Below are 21,708 nucleotides of genomic sequence, written 5' to 3'. Positions count from 1 at the left end.
AAATGCAGCCATTTGAATTGTTAAAGCTCCACGAGTTTGCACAGTCCAAAAATACAGTCTCTTTGGCCAAAAAAAAGCTGGTTTTGGAATCAAGAACAGCTTGTAATTAAAGCCAACAGTATGAGAATCTGTAACTGATCTGCTCTGAACAAATTATTTGGCTACCTGAAAAGAAGAGAATCAAAACCTTTTTATTTTTTTGGAAAGAGGCTCAAAGAAGAAAAACATTAACTTGCTGAGAAAGAGGAAACAATACGGGCAAATTAAAACAGGTAAACGCTTGACCTCTGTATTGGGCAAGCGTGTGCAAAGGTGAAGATGGGACTCGGTTTACTTTGATGAACAATCCAATCACTGCTTATGACATAAAATTAGACTATTTGTTTAAAAAAGAGCTACAGAAACCAAGAAGATCTTATGCCATTGACCTTAACACTCCTCTGTAATATACTTGATGAGAGGGATTTTGTTTTATTTTTACTGAGACAAATTCAATAGATTTACAGTGATGAATGCAATAAAATTACACACATGGTGAAGCAAAGACTAGCTTCAAGGCAGTACAGCTCTGTCCAAGAAACTTAACTCCTTGAAATTTGCCATTTTCAGCTGGAAAGGAAAAATCTCAAAGGCATGACTCCAGCAAGGTTATTTAGTCAAACAGTACCAGATGGATGTGTGGGATTCACCTTCTGCTTTGGTTATGAATGAAAGTAGTCAGCTAGGAGTTTGCTAAAGGCTATTTTGCCTAAAGAAGTCTGGTCAAGATGTGGTTAATGTAGCTGTGCTTGGGACTGCTGTGCTGTGAGGAGGGGCTGTGTGGAAATGAGAGGGAAAGGAAGCTTGAGGAAGCCAGGTAGCACCATGACCAAAGTATGTTGTTTGGATGAATTAAGTTTGTGACCAGATTTTGCTTTGGTACAAAATGATGCCATGGTCTCCGGGAGACATAGGGAATTTGTGACTGGGTTTTCGGTATTTTCCTTTTTCCAGGAACCTCACCAACAATATAGCTCACGCTGTCCACATGAGGAGTAAATATCAGTATTTCCACCCTTCAGACAGGGAAGCAGAGAAAGAACATTTTGACTGACCTTTAAAGAGGTGGGCCGTATCTGAGTTTTAATGGGCTTGGAGCATCTGCCTCTCCTTAAATTGCAATGGATTCAGTAGCAGCCCCAGGGAAGCCAGGTGGGACAGAGTGAGCAGGGTGTGTCACCCTGTGCTCACAGGAAGACAAACCCAAGGCAGAGAAAGGTCTTCATTCAACAATGGCTTAAATGCGTATTTGTGTCTCCTTGAGGAATTTCTGAAACATGTTTAAATGCTTACCTAAATCTGGACCGCTGTGGTAGGCATGCTGTTGTGCTTATACACTTCCTAACTTGCCTTTGGTTAGAAAAATTGAGGCCATCTCCTTCTGCCAGTCTGTGGGCAGCCCTCCCCTTGCCGGGCTATGAAAGCCTCCAGACTAGCAAAAATGTCTCTTGTATCTATCGCACTGAAGACCACCAACCTACAGCCTACCCTTACAACCCACGCATTTCAGAAATAGTGCCAGGGAGAGCAAAAGAAACTGTTGTCCAAGCAATATATACAGATGCAAGTACTTTGCTGCATGATTAATAAGGTAGTTTGTTTCACCACTTAAAATTCATCCAGAGGGCTTTTTTAAATAGTCATAATCACGCCTGGCAAAAGTCTTTTTGAACATACCTATAAGGACTGCGCTCTAAATTCAGAGCGTCGCAGCTTTTTGGTTTTGCTTTGTTTTCAAAAAGGTTTGATGAAAACCATTTTCATAAACTGACAGCAACAACCATAACACACATACAAAAACAAGATCGCAGTCTCATACGGGAAATATTTCTGCTTTCATTTTTATTTTATGAATACATATACAAGAGATGCATAATCTTCCATTATCCAGGCTTAAAAGTAACAGGATGTTTGTTTGTTTGTTTTTTCCAAAATAGCTTAAAGAGGAAAATAAAAATAAGGATGAAGGAGGTGCAACATATCCAAACCATACAGTTGAAACCCTTGCGAAAATTACTGCTGAAATGTGAACATGTGGAGGATGTATCTGTGCGTGTGTGTGTATCGTCCTGTATCGTAAAAGCCTCACCCAAGGTATTTATGTATATGAATTAAAAAATGCTTTGGCATAACCAGAGAGTCCTCCATGCACACTTTGTTGACATTTCTGAAATACTGAGAGAATAAAATCTGAGAATTATATCATATATCATTTTCTCTCCTTGGCAGCAATGTCTTTAAATGCAGGGGGGAAATGAAGAAGAGTCTGTTGACAAGAGACTTTACTTCCATACTAAGATGGTTATATTAGCAAGATGCAGCAGGATGCAAACAGTTTCAAATAGAAGAGATGGAGATATATATTTATATATATGTATATAATGTAAAAATGCTTATTTTATATGAGAAAGGAAGATTTGTCAAGATAACATAAAATGAACCACTCTAAGACTAGCTTCCAGCAAAACATTTTGCTTTATTGGATCTATTTTCTAGCTACAAGTCAAGCTGACATCTGTCAAGCTTTTTAACTTTTCATATGGCAGTCTATAAGAAATGTTTCATGCAACGTCTACAATGCTAAATACAGGGTAAATAACTGGGATTAAACAGGTGAGGAATAACAGACTATATTATAAGGACCAATAACAGCATATTATGTACATATAGCCATATTATATTCTCATGTCTTCACAGTAATGTGCAAATGTGACAAATATGGCTTTCATTTTTTTTCTAAAGAAAGTAAGACATAATTATACAGAATAATGTTTTAAAACGCTTAGGAGGATTTCACCTTTTTGTGAAACCTGTTCAATCGTCATTGCATTAGGGTTAAGGAGCCACCCCAACACGGAGGTGTAGTTCAGGTGTATTTCCAGAAGGGGGCACAGATTCCTAAGGCACAATATTAATGTTAAACATTTTTAATTTAAGTCATGCTATTTTATTCTAGTTTTGTTTTTATTTTTTGGTTATATGAAATAATAGGTTGTTGCTAGTTATATAATAAGCAGTTGATTGTAAAAAATACAATGTTAAAGGCTACACTACATGCCTACCTGTAGCTCCAGAAACATTAGCTAATCTGAAAACACACTATACAGCGCTGCATATTAAACCTTTGTGGTTTTTTGGTAATATTCTTTTTCATACATGTAGCAGAGAGTTATAAGGCTTCTGCGGAATAATAACATTATAACTGAACAAATATTTTACACTCTTCCATATTGGTATTTACAGTTACTATAACTCATATTTCGTCATTTGGTAAATAACATGTATCTTGTATGCATCCTTCTTGCCTATCTAAAGTGCTTGCTTAACTGCATGAGGAAAGAAAATGCATACCTGCTTTAGGTGCAACAAACCCTCAAAAGAAGTAGCTGAAATATTTGTTGTGGATCTGAAATGCATTCTCAGAAGTTGAAATTATTGCTAAATTCAGTGCCCTCACTAGGCAATCATCTATATTATTTGTCATATATAAATATATGCATATATACTAGTATGTATGTACATGCATACACATTCATCTATCATGTAAAAGATAGATTTCAATTTTTTGTCCATCAACCTTTTTTATTTTGTGCTATTCAACTCACTTGTGCTATGACTGAAGCCAGATTAAAATCAAAATCTTAACATGCTACTACTAACAACCCTATGATTCATTAGCACGTAATAAAGACAATATGCAAAAGAAAGCTGAGATGATGACAAATCAGGAGGCTTTTGAAATGCACTGAGAATAAGGCAATAGGCTGTACATTACAGCAGAGGAAAAGCTGAAGAAATTCTGGAATTCATAAACACATCTTACTGGAGTAGGGGTTGCTCTCCCTACTTTGCTGCAGAGTCCTACGCTTTTTTCCAATATCACTCTCCAGAATGCAAGCTCTATAGTTTCTGCACCTACCAACACTTTTAATGGTAGCAAATTCAAAGCTTATTAAAAATGCCCTGATGCCACAACCTGGTAAAATAAGGCACTTCCAGGGCTGTATTCCAGCGGTGCCATGCCAAAAAGATCAGCACTGGGAAGAAGCACTCAGATTTTGCTGAGTTTCCTAGTTTTGTCCCATGAAATGCGCCGTCTCGGAGTGTACTCCCTCCTCTTTCTTTTGAGATGATTTTCTTTAAAGAAGCTGTTTCATCAGTTGAAGTTGAGGAGCTACTTCTTTGTAAGCAAGAGGTAAATCTTCAGTTCCTGACATTCAGTAAGGTGGAAGATCAGACTGGTACCAGGCAACGTCTTCAGTTTATTCGGATCTCTCTACTCGAGCTGACACCCCAGCTAAGTCAAAAGTGTGTGTGGATTTCATAGTAGGCCCGTATTGAAAGCTATGAATGGACATTGGTACTGGAAAGGTCATTCCTTATAATTTCATTTACTGCAAAGAAAGAAGACAAGAGAAAAGGAATCGATTAGCATCCCACTCCTGCAGGTGGGTCTCTTCAGTACACAGCCCCCCCCAACTTGCATCCGCTCCTTGACAGCTTCGGTACAGCTCTGAACAGTAAGTGTAACATCACGAGATAGCTTGTACAGGCTGATCACAGTGCAAAAGAGCAGGATTAACCAAGGTTATTAACATGCTAAATACCATGTAAAAACAGGCATCACAAGAATAGTAGCATCCTGGATCCTTGATCGCATCAAACATATTTAACATTTCAAATCAGTTACAGATAAAACATTTCATTTGGTCTAGAACTGGCTTGGAAATGTAAAGCAAAGAGAATCACAGGAAATCTTAGAATAATCTACCGCTTCCATAAAAAGAGATGTTTGGAAAGTATGTTAGCCATGGTAGTTACTGATGGCAGAAAGCTGCCAGCCACTGAACCTGGGTACTTGCAGCTGCAATGCCTAGATAGAATACGACTTCACGTGCTGATTTTTTCCACTGTGGGAAGATATTAGGAAAAAAAGAAAGAAGAAACTGCCGCATGCTTGCCCATTCCCTGGAGCTGGTAACACATGTAAATACATACTCTCCTTTTGTGGTGACCAACACACATGGACATGCAGGCTTTGCTCCTATCCGCACAGACAGATGGGAGGGATGAGCAAGTTAAAACCCTTGGCAAGAGTCAGAGGAAAGAATAAACAAGGTCCGCTATCTCAGCATCAGCCAGTCAGGCTGCATCTCCACTGATAAAGTGTTGTTTTCTTTATTCACAAGCCTTCTTTCATTCTTTTCCCCCTCCCCTGCAGATCATCAAGCAATAGTTTCCCACACTCCAATTATGTCCATTTATCAGCTTGTGATTTTTGGCAGATGGACAGGAAATGACTGAACCTGGCAAAGGCCATCTACAGTGGACTACACAACATCCCTTTTATTTCCACCCCACCTCCCTGCAGCGACTGCCACCACCTGATTTACATGAAGATAGACAAAATGCCATCAGTAGGGCTATCACCACTTCTGAGTTTCCCTAACATTGCTGGGAGTGGGAAACACGTGCCCATGTCATGGAAGCACCACGGAAAAGCCCGTGTTTTCCTTTCCTTGTGGGCTGCTGTTCACAGCCATCCAGATAACTTCACATGTTTACTGGAAAAGACCAAGCCTGTCTAAAACCAACTTCCTGAAGCAAGTAGGGTTTTTGGGTTTTGGGTGTTTTTTTTTTCTGCAGACCTATTGCCCATTTAGTAATTGCAGCACATGAATCAGTCAGGATTTGTGTCACAGGTCCTGGCCACCGAAACCACTTCTACCAATGGATACACACACCATAGTTCAGAAAGGAAATATCAGTTGCATTTGTAACTACCTATTTATGGCAGCAAACTAAGAGCGGTATGGAAATGAGATGTGAAGACAAAGCAGTTCTTTCTCGAGAGTGCCACGGAGTACATCTTTAATATTGTCAAACAGCGGAAACAAATTCAAGCAGCAAGCCCTGGTCTGTGGCAAAAGACTGCCCTGCATGCATCCAAACACAGCAAGAAGTGCTACCCCACTTAGATGCTGCAAGACCCGGCACAGCTTTTGAGACCGAGTCTCTGTCTTGAATGCAAACAGCACACTTCTTCTGTGGTATGATTCTTCATGATGCTTTTGTAAAGATAGTTTCTTTGATAAACTTCTCAAAGCAACACTGGGTATGAAGCAAAAACACACAGTGATATCTTGGAGTAGAGTGTGACAATGAAAACAAATCCTCATATGGGCCAGACAGTGTCACAGTTTTGCTAACTTTCCCTCAAAATTGCTGTTACATCAAACAAAATTAAGATACTACTCAAGGCAGTCCTCGGTCTTTGTAGTTAGCTAGTGCTTAAAAACATTAAATAATGAATCTTCACACCGCTTCTGTAAAATGGTGAACATAAGCATCACTGGTGCTTCACAGATTTTGACAGGGAAGTGGAAAAGCAAAAGAGCTCCCCATCTCAGTCAGGATTAGCACTCAGGTATCGCGAATCTCAGACTACTGCTACAGCACACACTGAGGTAGTCTTGATTGATTCATTCAGTAAAACTTTCAGAAGTAACATCCTCCAGCCCACCAGCCAATGCTTTCCCCTATTAAAGCATTTAGTAAAACTATTTCAGAAGCAACTTGATGATATGAGGGTCTAAGAGCCAAAGGTCCATCTCCAAAACTGGCTTAGGCACGCAGAGGCTGCCCTTTCCAGCCATGCTAGGTACCCTCAGCTGAATCCTCTGTCAAGTGCTGTAGGACACATGGCTTACCCTAGAGATTACGTGACTTTTCCTTTCAGCTTGGAGTCCACTTGCCTTGGCTCCGCCCAAGAGACCACCACGTTCCTTCAGTCACACTCTCTCCAGCTCTCAGCAGCCAAACCAATCTGCCCCCAGCTGGAATCACTCATAATTTTGTTAGTGACTCCAACAGGATACCGATTAGACCTTTGGCTTTATTGCTCATTTTTATTATATGTTACTTTCTTAACAGAGGTAGACTTTGATGAGTAGCAGTCAAGTCTGGTATCCTCATGTAGCAACATCTGACACCTGTTCAACAACAGCCACTAGACAATGTCAGTGTGGACTCAGGAGTCAACCGAACCTCAACCAAGGTGCACCCACTGCCACTGGATCTCACAATCAAATGGGGCCAAAGGGGACGGTCAACAACTCTCTCATCCATGGTGGCCCACAGACAGCGCAGCTCAGACACAGATCTCTTTATTTCACTGTTGCTTGTTCCGTTTTAGCCACCGCAGTATCAAAAATGCAAAAATTCCCAATAACGCAGTGGAAAAAACCTACAGAGAGGGACAAGAGAGCATGCAGAAGGCCCAGGTGGGGCAATACATGATCTGGCAAAGCAGCCGATCTTGTAGAGGCAGATTGCTAGCAAAAAGCACTAAACACGAGAGCTGAAAGGGGAAGTGTGCTGAGAGCGGGCTTTCCCACACTGCCCGCCGAGGCACCTGAGGCTGGAAGGAAAACCCTCTGGCGGGTGCGAACGGGGGGAAACCAGGTGGCAAGCGCATGAGAAGTGCACTGGGTGATGCTTGCTGGGTTCGGTTAGAAGGATGCTCCCCGTCACCTCCAGCTGCATGGTCTAGCACTACCATGAAGACAATCCTCTTTCCCTCCAGGTCCAAGAAGCTTAGGGAAAACTTGTTGTGGGGAAATGCAGTTTTAGGTCAGCCAAAATAACATGAAAATACAGATTACATTTCTCCAATAGTTTTAAATGTCTTTAGCATCAACATTTTTTATTTCAAATTTCTGGAAAATTTGCTTCTTTTAATACTCCAAAATATATTCACATTTTTGTTGCATGTTAGGAAATGTTTTATTTTGGATCAAACGGAATGTTTTGGAATGTTTTGTTTGGCCCAGAACTGATTTTTTATTTATTTTGGCAAGAAAACATCAAATATTCTTGTTGTAGGCTGACCCAAGATTGACCTTCCCAACAGCAAATCAAAAATTCTGTTACTTAAGTATGGGCCTGCTGAAGCCTCCTATATGTCCATCCGTACCAGTGTCGCATCTACCATGATGGACAGTAGCCAATTCTTTGGGAAAGAGCATAGGAACCAAGCACACCTCCAGTGATGTTTTCTCTAGTACACCTTTACTCTGATGGATGGCTTCATGAGCAAGAGGAGGTCTGCATCCTTGTTTCTAGTGAACTTTGATGAACTTTCTTCCACGACATTTTCTAATAACCTTCTGAACCTGTTTTGGCCTTCATGGTTTCCTGCAGCAACTGGTTCCACAGTTTAAGGATGTGCTGGTGAAAAAAGTACTTCCTTTCTGTTTTAAATTTGTTTCTCGATAATGTCATTCATGTGTTGTGTGAACGAGCTGATTGTTCCCTGTTCACCATCTTCTTTACCATCCACCACACTCCTTCCCCTTAGTATCCTCAGGGCTCCACTCGGTCCTGTAGGACCATTGCAGAACTCTCCAGAGAGGTAGGATATATTGCTTGTGCAGAGAAAATTGGTATTTTTCTCTTAGTTCCCACCTTTCTAACAAAATATTTATTATATACTTGAGGAGAGTCAGCTGGTTCCTGTCTTGAATGCTCAAGTTTTGGCTTACAAATCTATTACTACAAGAAGATTGTGTGTGCTCCACAGAACAGCAGTATTCAGCGCAAGCAGTATTTTGGCCTGCGTTTGAGTTTCGTTCCTAAAGCAAATGCTCGTCTTTGATTCCACTGCTGCTTGGATACGTGTCCATTCACGTCTGTAGTACCATTCCAGGAGCAGTTGTGTTTTGAATGAGAACAACATTTTTCAAAGAAAGGTTGCAAAGGCTTTACACTAATTTTTAAAACAAAATAACCTGAGTACTCAAAAAGATCCATTTCATAGACAGAACAGATGAGACCCAAAGCATCACCTGGCTTGCTGGAGGCCCTACATACAGTTTAGCAGCAGATCTGGAATGGCATGCAAGATGTTTAATTTTCAATGCCTAGATTAGCACAATACTTCCCTTAAAGCAACAGGTTGATCCCTATCAGATCAAACAGCTGAGTACAATGATTTACGGCACCTTTGTCATCAGATTTTTTTCACTTTCTGCTGGCTTTGAGGTGGGGGGCCACTGTATAGCTAACACCTACAGTTCCCCACAATGCCTTCCCTCAACTGGTATTTTCCATTGTCACGTTCAGCTTTTCCACTGACAGAAAGTAAAAAAAATAATAGTGCTGAGAAATGCAGGTAACACGTGACCTCTCTACCTGTCAAGGCGTCTGAAAGAGGAACCTTTCCTTTGCTAAACAGCAGATGCCACGGTAGCAGGATGTGGTAAACTGTTACACCACATTTTAGTTTAATAAGGAGTTTTTTCTTCTTGTATTTAATTTTGCTTTAAAATGCCCTTGCAATGGAAATTTTTGCTTTACTAATTAGCAAAATCAGTGTCTTACCGATGCAACAGTTTGGGTTCCTCTACAGAACAGGACAACCAGATATATCTGAACAAATGCGGGTTCCATATATAGATGTGAACTTCATAGGAAATGGAATATTTTTAACATTTGGTGGCTGTACATGGATTCCATCAACTGGCAAAACTTTAAATTTCTGCAGATTTCTGCCTTCCTTGGATCTGACTACTAATATGAATAACATTGCGGCCTTTTGTTTTAATAAAATACCTGTTCTTCTAAGACAAAGTTCTGCCTTCCAGCTTAGATATTGATCCCACTCAGATCAAAGAAGTTACAAGGTCAGTGGTGCAGGGGAGAAGGCACATGCAGGGCATTTCCACAACTGGGGAGCATTTTGGGGCTACAAATATGAGAGACTGGAAGACTTCATACTCCTAAAGACACATGTTTCCAAGAGTCTGAAAAAATAGAAGGTGAACTGAGAGCCATGGTCAAACCCACAATCATAAAGAGCTGAGTGTAGACTTTGGGAGTGTTAGTTTTGGGAGGGATTGATGGCACTCTGAAAACATCTCTGTTCACTTTGTTAGTGGTAACATAAAGGTTCCAGTTTCTGGCTGTGTTATGCCGCTGTCTCTCCACACATCGAACACCGAAGGCTGTGGAAGTCAACAACCGCCTTTCCACTGACTCTAATTCACTTCAGCAGTGGCCCAGAAAGGCTTGTACAAGGAAACCGAGTAGCAGAGCCACAGGTTGTACTTATTGTTGCACCCTTTTCCAGCTGCACGCTTCTCTTCCACAAATGAGCTTCGCAGCTCTCTGCCCTACCCTTTTATAAGAGGTGTGATAGAATTGAAGAAAAAGAGCACTGAGAGCTTTTGCACTGAGCTGATGCCTTGCGATTCACTGGATGTGTAAGTGTCCCTGCTCCTGCGTAAACAGTGACAGCATCAGCTTGGTTCCTTCAGGACAGTTTTTGGTTTCATTATCAATAGGAAGAGTTGCATGGCATGTCCCAAGACATCTAGGCCTTCAGGGTCACATCAAGCTTTTTTCCACAGCTGACTAACCAACCTTTGCTTGTTACTTCATGTCCACCTGTGACCGCTGGGGACCATCATCTCTACCATGGAGCAGAATTGAAGCAGGAGGTTCAGATGCCGTAATGCTCTCTTGCCGAAAAGGAACAAAAGCAACTGGTGCATGTGTCATGGAAAATACAAGTAATACCAGCTGCATCTTTTGAGCTACATGTGTGAAAAGCCTGTGTGAAACTGCGCCCGGATTCTGCCATGTCTGGACAGTAATGCTTCATGCAGTGCCATGTTTGGATACCACATTTGGACCATGTTTGACACTGGTCAAACTGCATAGCTACGTGTCACATTTGAGCAATCTCCATAAAAGAGTAGCAGTCCTGAAAGCAAAACTGTGTCAGTTTGGCTTATCATTTTTGCCTTCCAGCAGAATTCACGAGCTCAGGTCAAGCTTTACGTCAGTATGAGTACATCGACACCCTGGTCAGGGATCTCTCCACATACCTCATTACACAGCGTGGACGTACCCCTAAGTGCTCTGAATGTCCACTGTTGGCAACAGCTCACTGCTCACGGGCATTGTGGAGAGGAGACTGTGTTTTCCTCTCCACTGGGTACAGCTCTGACCACGCTGACACTATTCAGCATATGAAGAGGGACAGGGAAACGTAACGCTGGAGTGAGTCTACGAGTTTGACACTCACACCATGCTACCTGTAGTAATGCTTCGTGGTATTACGTTCACTTTGCTGCCTGTAATTACTGCCCTCGGATTTTTCCACCAGTGATGCCACATCTTGCTCCATCAGGCTCCTGTGCTCTCATATGCCCTTCAGTTTAGATGAAATGCCACATATTAGCATCACTGAAGAGGAATTCAAAGTTGCAAATGAATGCAGAGGAAGCAGAAATACAGGAGGAAAAAATATTCTCCCTTATCTCCCTGTACAGGTTTTATTTAAAAAAAAAGGCTAAATATAGACAGTGACTAAAGAAATGAAGCTCCTGGTATTATCTCCATTACATGAGTAAAATCCTACAGGTTTTATCAGGGTACCTACTTCCTCAGTACTAATAAGCAGCACTCCTTTCTGACATTATGAAAACTGCATCAAACAGCATAGAATTATTACTTAAATCACTGAAAAAAATAGGGCTGTCTTAAAGAAATTATTTTTTCAAAACTAGTAAGTATTGTCCTGTGAATAAGAAAAAAAAAATCAGAAAATAGTGATACAAATTCCTGAGGTGCCAGCCTGTAATGTGAAACTATAGATCACATTAAAGCTTACTGAATTAAAAACCAAACAAAACAAGTCTTGTGAAGCAATGGAAAATATAACTTCATATGTTCCATAAAGAAGTCAGATCTTGTATTACCTCAGGTGTCCTGGATGTGTTTAAACCTTAAACTTATTTTTATCTGTTTAATCATAATAAACTATCACCACAGGGCACACTATTTTTGGAGACAGCGAATAGGACAGTGGAGCAAGTGAGTGACAACAAGTAGCAGGTTTTAATAAAACATGATCCTCCCATACGAACGTCGGCTTGGCATGATGTATGGTATTGTTGTGCATGACAGACATTAACATGGAGTCATTTTCCTACCTGCTCTACCCTCTGCCTTGTTCAGCTCAACAACTCCAAATAATGTGAAATCTCCCACAGCGGCTGTGGAGGGCTAATGGGAAAGGTTCCTCACTGTAGTGTGATGACAGCCCTGTGTGGCAGTAATTTAACTGGGGTTCTTGACTAGGTGCCCAGACTAAATGAGTCCCATCCAATCGCACCAAAACTCCTGGTTTTGGATTTTTTTCATCCCTCCCATATGCAATCCTGGGAACACCCTGCATCCCTTGCTCTGCAAATGCTCAGGGATGAATTACCCATCTGCTGGGAATTAGCTCAGGAATCAGCAGAGCCGCAGTGATTCCCAACACACTGGGGTCTAAACTTTAGCTCACTTATACTCTCAGTCTGAGGGTGGCTGCACTCAACCTGGTTTAGTTTTTATACCAAAGAATCAGAGAAGTCAACGGGAATTTTCAGTAGCTCTCACTGAGGCCAACCTTGCCTGGAGCAGCTGGAGTTTGGGGTGCAGGATCTGCCCCAGTTCAATGCAAGCCACGTTTGACACACGCATACACACACACACACACACGTGAGGGTAGGGCTGGGCAATGGACAAATAAACCACATTTTAACCAAAATTATGTGTTTACGTTCCTAAGAGCATCTGTAAGGGAAACAAAACGGACATATTTTATGTTTTAGACAAAATTTCCACATGACAGAAGAACTACGCAAATGCTACCTAAGGCAGCCAAAACCCGAGGTCGGTACTGCTGAAAGCTTTGTGGGTACCAGTCAGGAAGGAATAAGGAAGAGCATTGCACTGCTTTGCTAGAGACAACAGAAATTTGTCCCCACCATAAGAAATACAGCAATACAAACCGATCCTGGTGATCAGTTTTACTTTCCAGTTTAGCACTAAAGAGTAAAATAGTGCTGTCAGACCCTGGCATTCAAAACTCATGAATCATGCCCTGAAGCATGATGACAGTGGATTCAAAATCGAAACAAATTTAAAGCAATTCTGCATTTGCCTGTTTTTCAGCCTCCAGACATCTCTGATGGTATTTATTAACCCCCAAATGTAACAGGAATGAAACTTCCTTTCTTCCTTTTGACTCTCATATTTCTGATCCCATCCCACAAGGTTTGCTGTACCTCACAACTAGCAGTCAACTGCAGCGTGGGCAACACTTGAGGCACGAGGCTCTCGAAGCATCCCACTGCTAGAAGAGGAAGGTTAAAGCCCACCTGATGGCCCCAAGGGCTGGCAGCTCCCAAAGCTTAGAGGCAGTGAATGGGAGAGGGGGAGTGGGTCTGGACCACGCTGCAAAGCTCTGAGCCTGATGCTGGAGGCTGCTACTTGGGGACCTCCTGCCCTGCCAGAGGAGCATCCCACGTGCACGCATCCAGCCCTGCACCAGGGATTTCTGCTGGCAGCTGGCACCATCAGCCTTTGGACCTCACATGGCAATCCCTATCAGGCCAGACCTTTCCATGTAACACAAGAAGGGATTTCTTCACATGCTGGAAAAGTGACAGATTAGCCTCAGAAAAAAATATCTGTGGGGGTACAGGAGGAAAAAGGGGAGCAAGAGAGGATCCATACTCTCTATGACTTACTGATTTCAGAGTTTAAAAAAAGCCAATAAGACTAAATTTCTCTATCGATTATACAATTATTAATCTTTTTAGAAGCTTTTCCAACACTACACATAATGAGCAATTTATCAAAGCATATTAGGTGCCACAGAAGTTGCATTCAATATAAAGGGGTCATTAAGTTTCTTGTAATTGCACATTACTGAAGCTTTTGTTAGTTCTAAATCAAATCAATGGGATGTGCACGTATGCTCTTTAATTGACTTTATGTAATAACAGTGTGGCCCCTAGTGATCATCTGGAATCTTCCAAAATGAGCCACTTTGCACTGCTGTTTGTGAGAAAAAAACGGCTCATGTGCAGCTGCGCATATCAAATAAAGCAAAGAAATAATGAATGGAAGAAAGAAAGAAGCACCTTGGGTCACACAGGAGTATTTGCTGAGTGCCCTTTTCTTTCCACAGCAGAGAACGGCCAAGAGGTCAGCTCTTCTTCCACTCAACCAGCCTCAAAGTCTGATGGACTTCAGTATGAGTAACGTTGGGCCTCAACACTAAAAGTGTCCTGGAAATCGGTTAAAACAGGGTTTATCTGATTTTTTTCTACTCAAAGAGGGTTTTTTGTTTTTTTAAATGGACCCTACTTGCCCTATTAACATCACCATCATCATCACCTCTTTATAGCCCTTTTCATCAGCAAACCTCAAGGTGTGTGCTAAACAGAAAAGATCAATGCTATTATTCACATCATCTGGCACTAAGGCAAGGACATCTGGCACTGAGGGCACTGAGGCAGGGACAACACTCGCATGCTGCTGTGTATATAATACATGATGTGTTCACGTGCTGCTTTGGGGGGTGACCACTGTTTGGGCCACACTCCCATCTAGGCTGTGGTGAAGGCTCAGCTTTGTTTGCTAACCCCTAATGTACAGGGGTTTTGCTCAGGCACATAAAATGGCCATGAGATGACTCAGTGAGTGGCCACATGCTGCTCAATGGAAGAGAAGGCTGGGCAGGGTTAATAAAATTTTTAATGCGTTTGATAAGGGAAAAGAAATCCACCTATGAGCCTTTTCGGGGCTAGCCTAGGAAAGGTCATGCTAGCTGGGGGAAATCCCTAGGTGATGGAACACGGCTGCTAATCTACAGCAGCGAGCACAGAAGCAGGGCTAGCTCTGGCAATCTGCACTGGTAGCTTCAAACAGCCTGCAAAAAAAATGATGCAGGCAAATCGTCATGCAATAAATTTGCTTGTGACATGATGACCTGGCCACCACCATAACATGAGCTGTACGTAATGCCACAGGATTTTATTTTAACCACGGCAGAATCTGTTACCAAGGAACCCTGCAGTTCAAAGAGGAATGCACGTCCTCTCTGTCTCTGCTCCTTGGAGAAGAGCACCGGCAGTGGTTAATGATACTCTTGTGTTGGTTTTGCACCACACTAACTACACTAGGTAAAGACCTTTTCATGACAAAACTCCCATCCAGTTTGGCTGGAAAGGTTTGATCCAAAGGCTGATTCAGTGGAGCCACACTGGAGACATATCAATGCAAGCTGGGCCACGGTGGGGAAACTACCAGCTGGGTGTTATTAGGTGTGCTCTTCCCGGCACAGAAGACGTAGCTGTGAAAACCACCCTGTCCAGACAGTTCTTGGACTCCAGTACTCCTCGGATGCTAAAACTGCCTATAGCAAGCATCTCAGATTAGAGCAGCTGGAAGAATACTCTTATTTGTACATGGTCCCAGTGTGACAGAGCTGCAAACACGGCAAAATGTCTTTTCCTCTTTTCTCCTCTCCCACATGCTGTGTTAAGCTGCAGAATGGCTCCTTAGGCTGGACTGACAGAGCAATGTCAACAAAAACCCCACCAGATATGGCTGCAAAAATTCAGTAAGAATCACAGCTGGGCTCCCAGGGAAGAAGAAACCTTCCCCCTTGCAGCTCAGTGCTTGACACAAGAACCGTGCTGAAGATCAGTGCTCTCTACTAGAGAGTAAATTTGTTCTCCCCCAAGAATGAAGCACAGCAAACCTGTGCCCAGCACTAGAGAACTAGGAAAAAGGCACTTGAGAAACACAAGCATACAGCACTCATCTCTCAAACACACTTAAGGACCTGAAATTTTATTCAAAATGTTTGCATTACACTTTCCAACAACCAGTTGCAATATGCAACAGACATCTTTTCTGCCTCCTTTTGAGTACTTGGACTCCAAAACCCTTGCTTCTCGATAACTGAGAAGCGACAGGGTGCTACCATGGCCCGGGCTGTGATCTGGCAGCACATCCAAACTCCAGTAGGAATTTGGCCTGCACTTTCAGAGGTACTCCAGGCACCAAAATGAGTGGAAGAACTTTAACAGTAATTGAAGAGTAGCTTTAAAAAATTTATTAATGCTACAATGAAGAAAACTGGCTGCCTACGTGAGATTCAATCAGGTCAAGTCAGCCAATTCGGATTCAGGAGGTGAACGCATGGAGCCTAACACAGCAGCTTTGGAAAATCCACACAACTACACACGCAGGCCCTGGGACCTAGCTGTGGGCATGCAGATGTGCAACATCTGGCTCAATCTTCAAGAAGCATCCTTGTGACAGGAGCAACTCAACAACAGTCAGCTCTTGCTGAAGACTCTGGGAAAGCAACACTTTTTAGGCTGGGGCCTTAGGGACATAAAGGACATTTTACTGATGTGATGAAAGAAAAAAAAATTTAAGTGCAACAAAGGCTTTGGTGAAAGGCTGCACAAGCTGATTGTTGTCTGCTCCACACAACAGCCTTTCTCGTGTACCACACCTTTTGTAAAACAGTTACATGAAACAAATTATTATCTCCAGTAGCTGCCGTCTACACACATTTCTGAAATACTTTCATTCCAAACTGTTTTGAGAGGAAACATTATAAAGAATGGAAACCTGGCAATTAATCGGATGGAAACCTCTGTTTCCATTTTACAGAATAGGAAAAAAAAGAGAATTAAAAAAAGAATACCCAACACTAACTGCTAAGTAGGGAGATGAAAGATAAGCAGAGGCCAGCAACTGGGAGCATTCATGTGCTGCATGCATTTACCTGCATTTGGACATGGCTCTGAAGGGTGGGTCAGACCCGTATTTGCTGTTCTTGTTCAAAACCACATAAACACCTAGTTAGGAACCGGGTTTTGGCAGATGAAAATTCTATTTTCTTAAAAACTCACAAAATAAATACCTTGAAATTTTTTTTCAAAGCATGGACGAAAGGCTCTTCTGGTCAAGACACAGAGCAAATATTTACAGGTGCTGGGGAGACACCATTTCCTCCCTTTAGGCTTCAACCTAGTGTCTGCCACATAATTTTATCCATTCAATGAATTTTTTTTTCCAGACATCTGCCAAGAGGAAATAACTTTGCTGTATTGGGAGTCTGGGAATCCTAGAAAACAATCTTAAATCCATAAAATAATTGAAGTGCAGTTTTACTGAGCTGTTCAGTTCGATTCTGATTTTTATTACAATGTCAACAAGAGTTTAATTTGTTTTAAAGTTTAGGTTCTTAAATCTGAGTGATATACGGTAGTTTACAGCTTGCTGGCAACAGCTACTGTGGAAAAAAAAATGGAAAGTGCATATAAAGGCGGTTCTAAGTTTGACATTGTGAAAGCAGGGAGCAGTGCCAAGAGCAGCAAACAGCATGGCTTTCCCAATCCTGGCTGGCTTTAGGGACTGCTTGCTATTGACATCAGTCGCTATGGGATACATTTCCCTGCTCTAACAAATCTCATCTGGAGCCTGTAATTAAAAAAGAAATGTCTCAAAGTGTAATTTCTTTCCCTAAAACATTTACAGATGTTAACTAGATTGCTAATGGTGTGAGATGTCTGTGGGCGGACATCTTCCTCCTTATCTGCTGTGTCAAAGAGGAAGATTTCTTTATTAAAACCAGTTCTAAAGGTAGTATCTTTTCTGTGTATGTCTTTGTGTATGGGGGTGGTGGTGTCTTTTTTTCTAAACCGCTTGCCGAACTGAAAGGTTTGGAGGTGTTTTTCTTTATCATTTCTTCTTTTTTTCTTTTCTTTTAGAAGTCATCTCCAGAGTGAGCCTGATTTAAAAGGCATTCAAAGTGGCTAAAAATGTCTTTGCTTAGCAGATTAAGAAGTATCCTGTCTAAGCTGTAAAATGATAATAATAATAATAGCAGTAATAATAATAATAATAATAATAATAGTAGTAGTGATGTAAGTTTCTTGCTCTAGTGACTTTCGACCAGTGCCTTTGGCTGGCGCCCTTTGCTAAGTGCTGCTAAAAGCATTTATGGGAGCCGGACGGCTGGTCGACTGGGTAAGCTGATCTGCTTTAGGCGCACACTGGACACGAGAAGGGAGAGTGTAAGAAAGGGGTGGATGAGCTTTGAGAAATGCATGTCCCCGGGGAGGCGGGAGGGGGTTTTCTCGGCTGGCGAGGGAGGGTGCCCGCCGCAGGGCCTGCTGGCGTGGGGCTGCCCACATGCCGGCCCCAGCTCTGCCGTGCCGGCCGCATGGAACGCTGCTCCCAGCCAAGCGCTCCTCGGCTCGCACGGCCGTGCCGAGCATCTCCCCAGTACCCGGCAGGAGGGGATGGCTGAAACTCTCCTTCCTGACACACGCAGCCCAGACACAGTTGTCTGCTTGGGCCTTTTCCCCTGCCAACAGCCCCCCTCTCACTTTTTTTTTTTTTGCAACTGGCTTTGATTGGAGCCAGAGCCTGGGGTAAATCAGAGGAATTTCTAGATTTTTCTGAGCACTGTGAGCTCTCACTGTTTTCCGGTACCTACTTCCTGCCATATCTAAAATAACAGCAGCTGCAGGGGCCTGATAGCGAAGAGCTCCAGGGGACAAATTCTCACAAATGGGGTGGGAAAGAAGAAAAAAAAAAAAAAAAAAGACAGTTATTAGGGAGCCGATAACACACAGAGCCAGCATCAGATTCATTGTTGGAGTTGATAGCACGGTAGGCTGTGGATGTTGTTGTCAGAAGAAAACAAATCCTGTAAAATGGTCATGGGAATGATAACTCTCCATGTTCACTGGGATAACAGAGGTAGCTTTACAGGACTTGTCCTATTGTATGGAGTATCGTGCCTCGATTAGCTAATGTCTCCGAGGCCAGATAAGCGAGGATGAATGTTCTGCCCTAGAAGCTTTCATGCTTTCTCTTTGTCATGGATACCTATGGAGAGCTGCAACAGAAAGCTTTGCACACATAAAGAAGGCCCCCCACTTCAGTGAAAAACTTTGCAGAAAATGGAAGATTGTTGAAATGATTCAATTTGCCATGGAGATGCATGGTGCAGTGTTGTCATTGTCTTGTTACAGACCACAAGAAAGAGTACAGCAACTCAAGAGACCTGCAAAATGGCACAAAGAGACCTTACCTACCTGTACAACAACTACTCCAGGAGAGAAATTTCTCTTTTGTACTGACATAAAGGGGGACAGAAACAGTCACAGTGCATTCACCCAGAATATACTTATTCACTATTCAAGGTGCAAGAAGGTAGGGCTCCTTCAGATCCCTTTGGCCAAAGCCTTGTAACCAACACAAACTTTGCTTTAAACATCAGCAAACCCGACCAACCAAAGTAAGGATTCTTAAAACCCTGCAAGTCAGTCACACTACATGTAGAATACAGACCGTATTTCAGTTTATTATATGTGCTGTTAACCTTTACATATTAATGTAATATAATCTTTTACAGTTACTTTGGGAACTATAACTTGTGTCTGCATCAACTTTTGGGCCCTTAAATTTTCACCCAGTATTAGAGATTTTCAGGCTTTCTTTTTTTTAACATAGGACTTCTTTTAAGAGCATTAAGTGATAGGTTCTATTGATTGTAAGTTGGAGCCTGATCCAAAGAGCACAGAAGACAACAGAAGAATTCCTATTCACTTCAATGGTCTTTGCATCAACTCCTTATTAAACACAGGCAGATAGGTAAAGGTGGTCTACAAATGCACAAAGTACACCTGCTGGCATGGTAGGAAAGAAATCAGTCACCACATTGTAAATACCCTATTCTGCTCACTATTCCCTAAAGATTATTTGAAATATTTTAATATTGATATGCAAAAAAGGCAAGTAAATCTGTTCTCTTATTTTGCCTGAATTTTGAAGCATATACAACTTCTCTGATGTCCACAGACTTACTTCTGATTTCTACCACTCAAAGAGGACAACCACATTTCTGTGTTGGCTTTAATGCACATGTGTGCGGGTACAGTTTGATCCTAGAGCCCTACCCTCTTTCTAGGGAACAGCAGAAAACCATAGACAGGGTTTTAGTAGCATGGGGTTTTTCTTTTCTAGATTCTAAACAATTTCTCTAGGGCAAAAAATCCTTGGTTTGTTTGAGTACACAGCTGCCAATTTTTAATTGTTAAAACAAGATGATGTTAAGCTACTTGGTTCTTCCCATCCCTGAAAGAGGCTCCTTAAAACACGTATCATCTTTGGTTCACGTTCAGGTAATAACAACTAGAATTACACAAAGTGGCCAAGTTTAGACAGACTAGACAATATTCTAGCCTGAACTCATAAAACCTAAACTAGTTAAAGTAATTATTTTTTACAAAAAAAATCACCCTCAACATTATAAAAAAAGTTAATTTGTATTTCTGTAAAAGTAGAAGTAGTTAGAAAATATGAGGTATTGCCTAATCCTGTTTTAAGCACTGTTATGGCTGTGCTGTATTACATATGCTTATAGAGCAGTACATTTATGGTAAACTGGTTAAGGAATTTGGGAGTAGGATTAATGAACTTTCCTTTCACACTAGACTAGATCAGATCACAGAAGGAGATCAAACTGTCACAATTCTCAGGTTTTGCTCAAGAAAGGCGAGCACAGTGAAGGTCAGAGACAGACTAAAGAGCAGCACTGCAATTATTTACTGACATGAGACTGGAAAGAATATCACATAGCTACATGGAGCACAACTTGGACTTCAGACATATAGGAAAGAATGGTTCATTTTATGCCACTAATCATAGCCAAGGATTAAGATATTTTGGAAAAGCCCTATTATTTCTCATTCTGCAAACCAGGATTTCATTACTGGTAAATCATTAGATTTATGAAGTCCATTCATACAAATTAATTTCCTTTCCTGATTTCCATTGGCATGTGAGACACAGATACATAATATAAATACAAGTCTGTAAAGGAAAAGAAAAAGATACACAGAAATGTCTGTACTTAAAAGTGGGGTAATCTCAAGTAAGGAGGTAGCTAGAAGAATCATCCCTGCAACTTGTACACTCATTCTTAAATAAATGGGTTTGGGAACGGGTAGAAATCAGTGCATCTGCACTACATCTAGATGGATCTATGCTGATTTTCTCTAGTTGCCTCTATCAAGAATAACCAAAGGTAAGTTCTCCCACAAGATTATCATTTTGCAGCAGAAATGTAAAATCTATATGTCTTTTCCATGTTGTGAGAAATATTTCTACTTAGACATCTTAAAGAAGAATTCTTGTAATCATTTTAATGTGTCAAGGGGTGGGGTTTTCCCCCTGTAGTGGTGCTTCCCCTCAATGAAAGTTTTTCATATGAAATTTAAATCTGTCTTCAGACAACTTTCTGAACACCGACATTTTTCAGAAAAACAGGCACAGGGAGGCAGTGGTCTGCATTGCTCAGGGGACCATGCACAACAGAAAGCATGATACAGCCTCATCTGGCGTCACAGGCATCTGCCAGCTCCTCTCTGAAACAAGGTCTTAACTGACAGCAGAGAAATTACGTTGGTTGTTGCAGAAATCTAGATTTCATCATCACAGAAGCCATAAATATAGCCACTGAAACATCAGGTATACGGCTGGCTGATCTCTAGCTGGCTGACCAAACGTTTTTAGGGTCACAACTCACACGATCAGACATAGGCAGTCCTGTCTCCTACTACCTTCCTGACTAAAATAAAAAAAGACAGTAAGTTTGCTTCAAAGTTCAAAAGCAGATTTTTCTTCTGAATATTCACCTAACAATGAAAGAAATGGTCCATCCATTTGCAGATTTCTTGGAAGGAAATCTGGCATCTCTACCAAAAGTCTGCTCACTTTTCATACTCTCCT

General features: G+C 41.6%; 1 protein-coding gene across 3 annotated transcripts in view; it reads right to left on the bottom strand.

Annotated features, from left to right (window-relative positions):
- Nucleotides 1-1,846: 1,846 nt before the first annotated feature.
- NFATC1 (nuclear factor of activated T cells 1) overlaps nt 1,847-21,708 on the bottom strand; it is a 115,712-nt gene continuing 95,850 nt past the window's right edge. For all 3 annotated transcript variants that reach the window (XM_074829735.1, XM_074829745.1, XM_074829762.1), the window contains exon 10: nt 1,847-4,433. In XM_074829735.1, coding sequence (XP_074685836.1) covers nt 4,384-4,433 — 50 coding nt within the window. In that variant the 3' untranslated portion in view covers nt 1,847-4,383. The remainder of the gene's footprint in view (nt 4,434-21,708) is intronic.

Source organism: Strix aluco, chromosome 1, assembly GCF_031877795.1.
Source record: "Strix aluco isolate bStrAlu1 chromosome 1, bStrAlu1.hap1, whole genome shotgun sequence".
Classification (NCBI taxonomy): Eukaryota; Metazoa; Chordata; class Aves; order Strigiformes; family Strigidae; genus Strix; species Strix aluco.
This window is presented reverse-complemented; position numbering and strand designations above follow the sequence as displayed.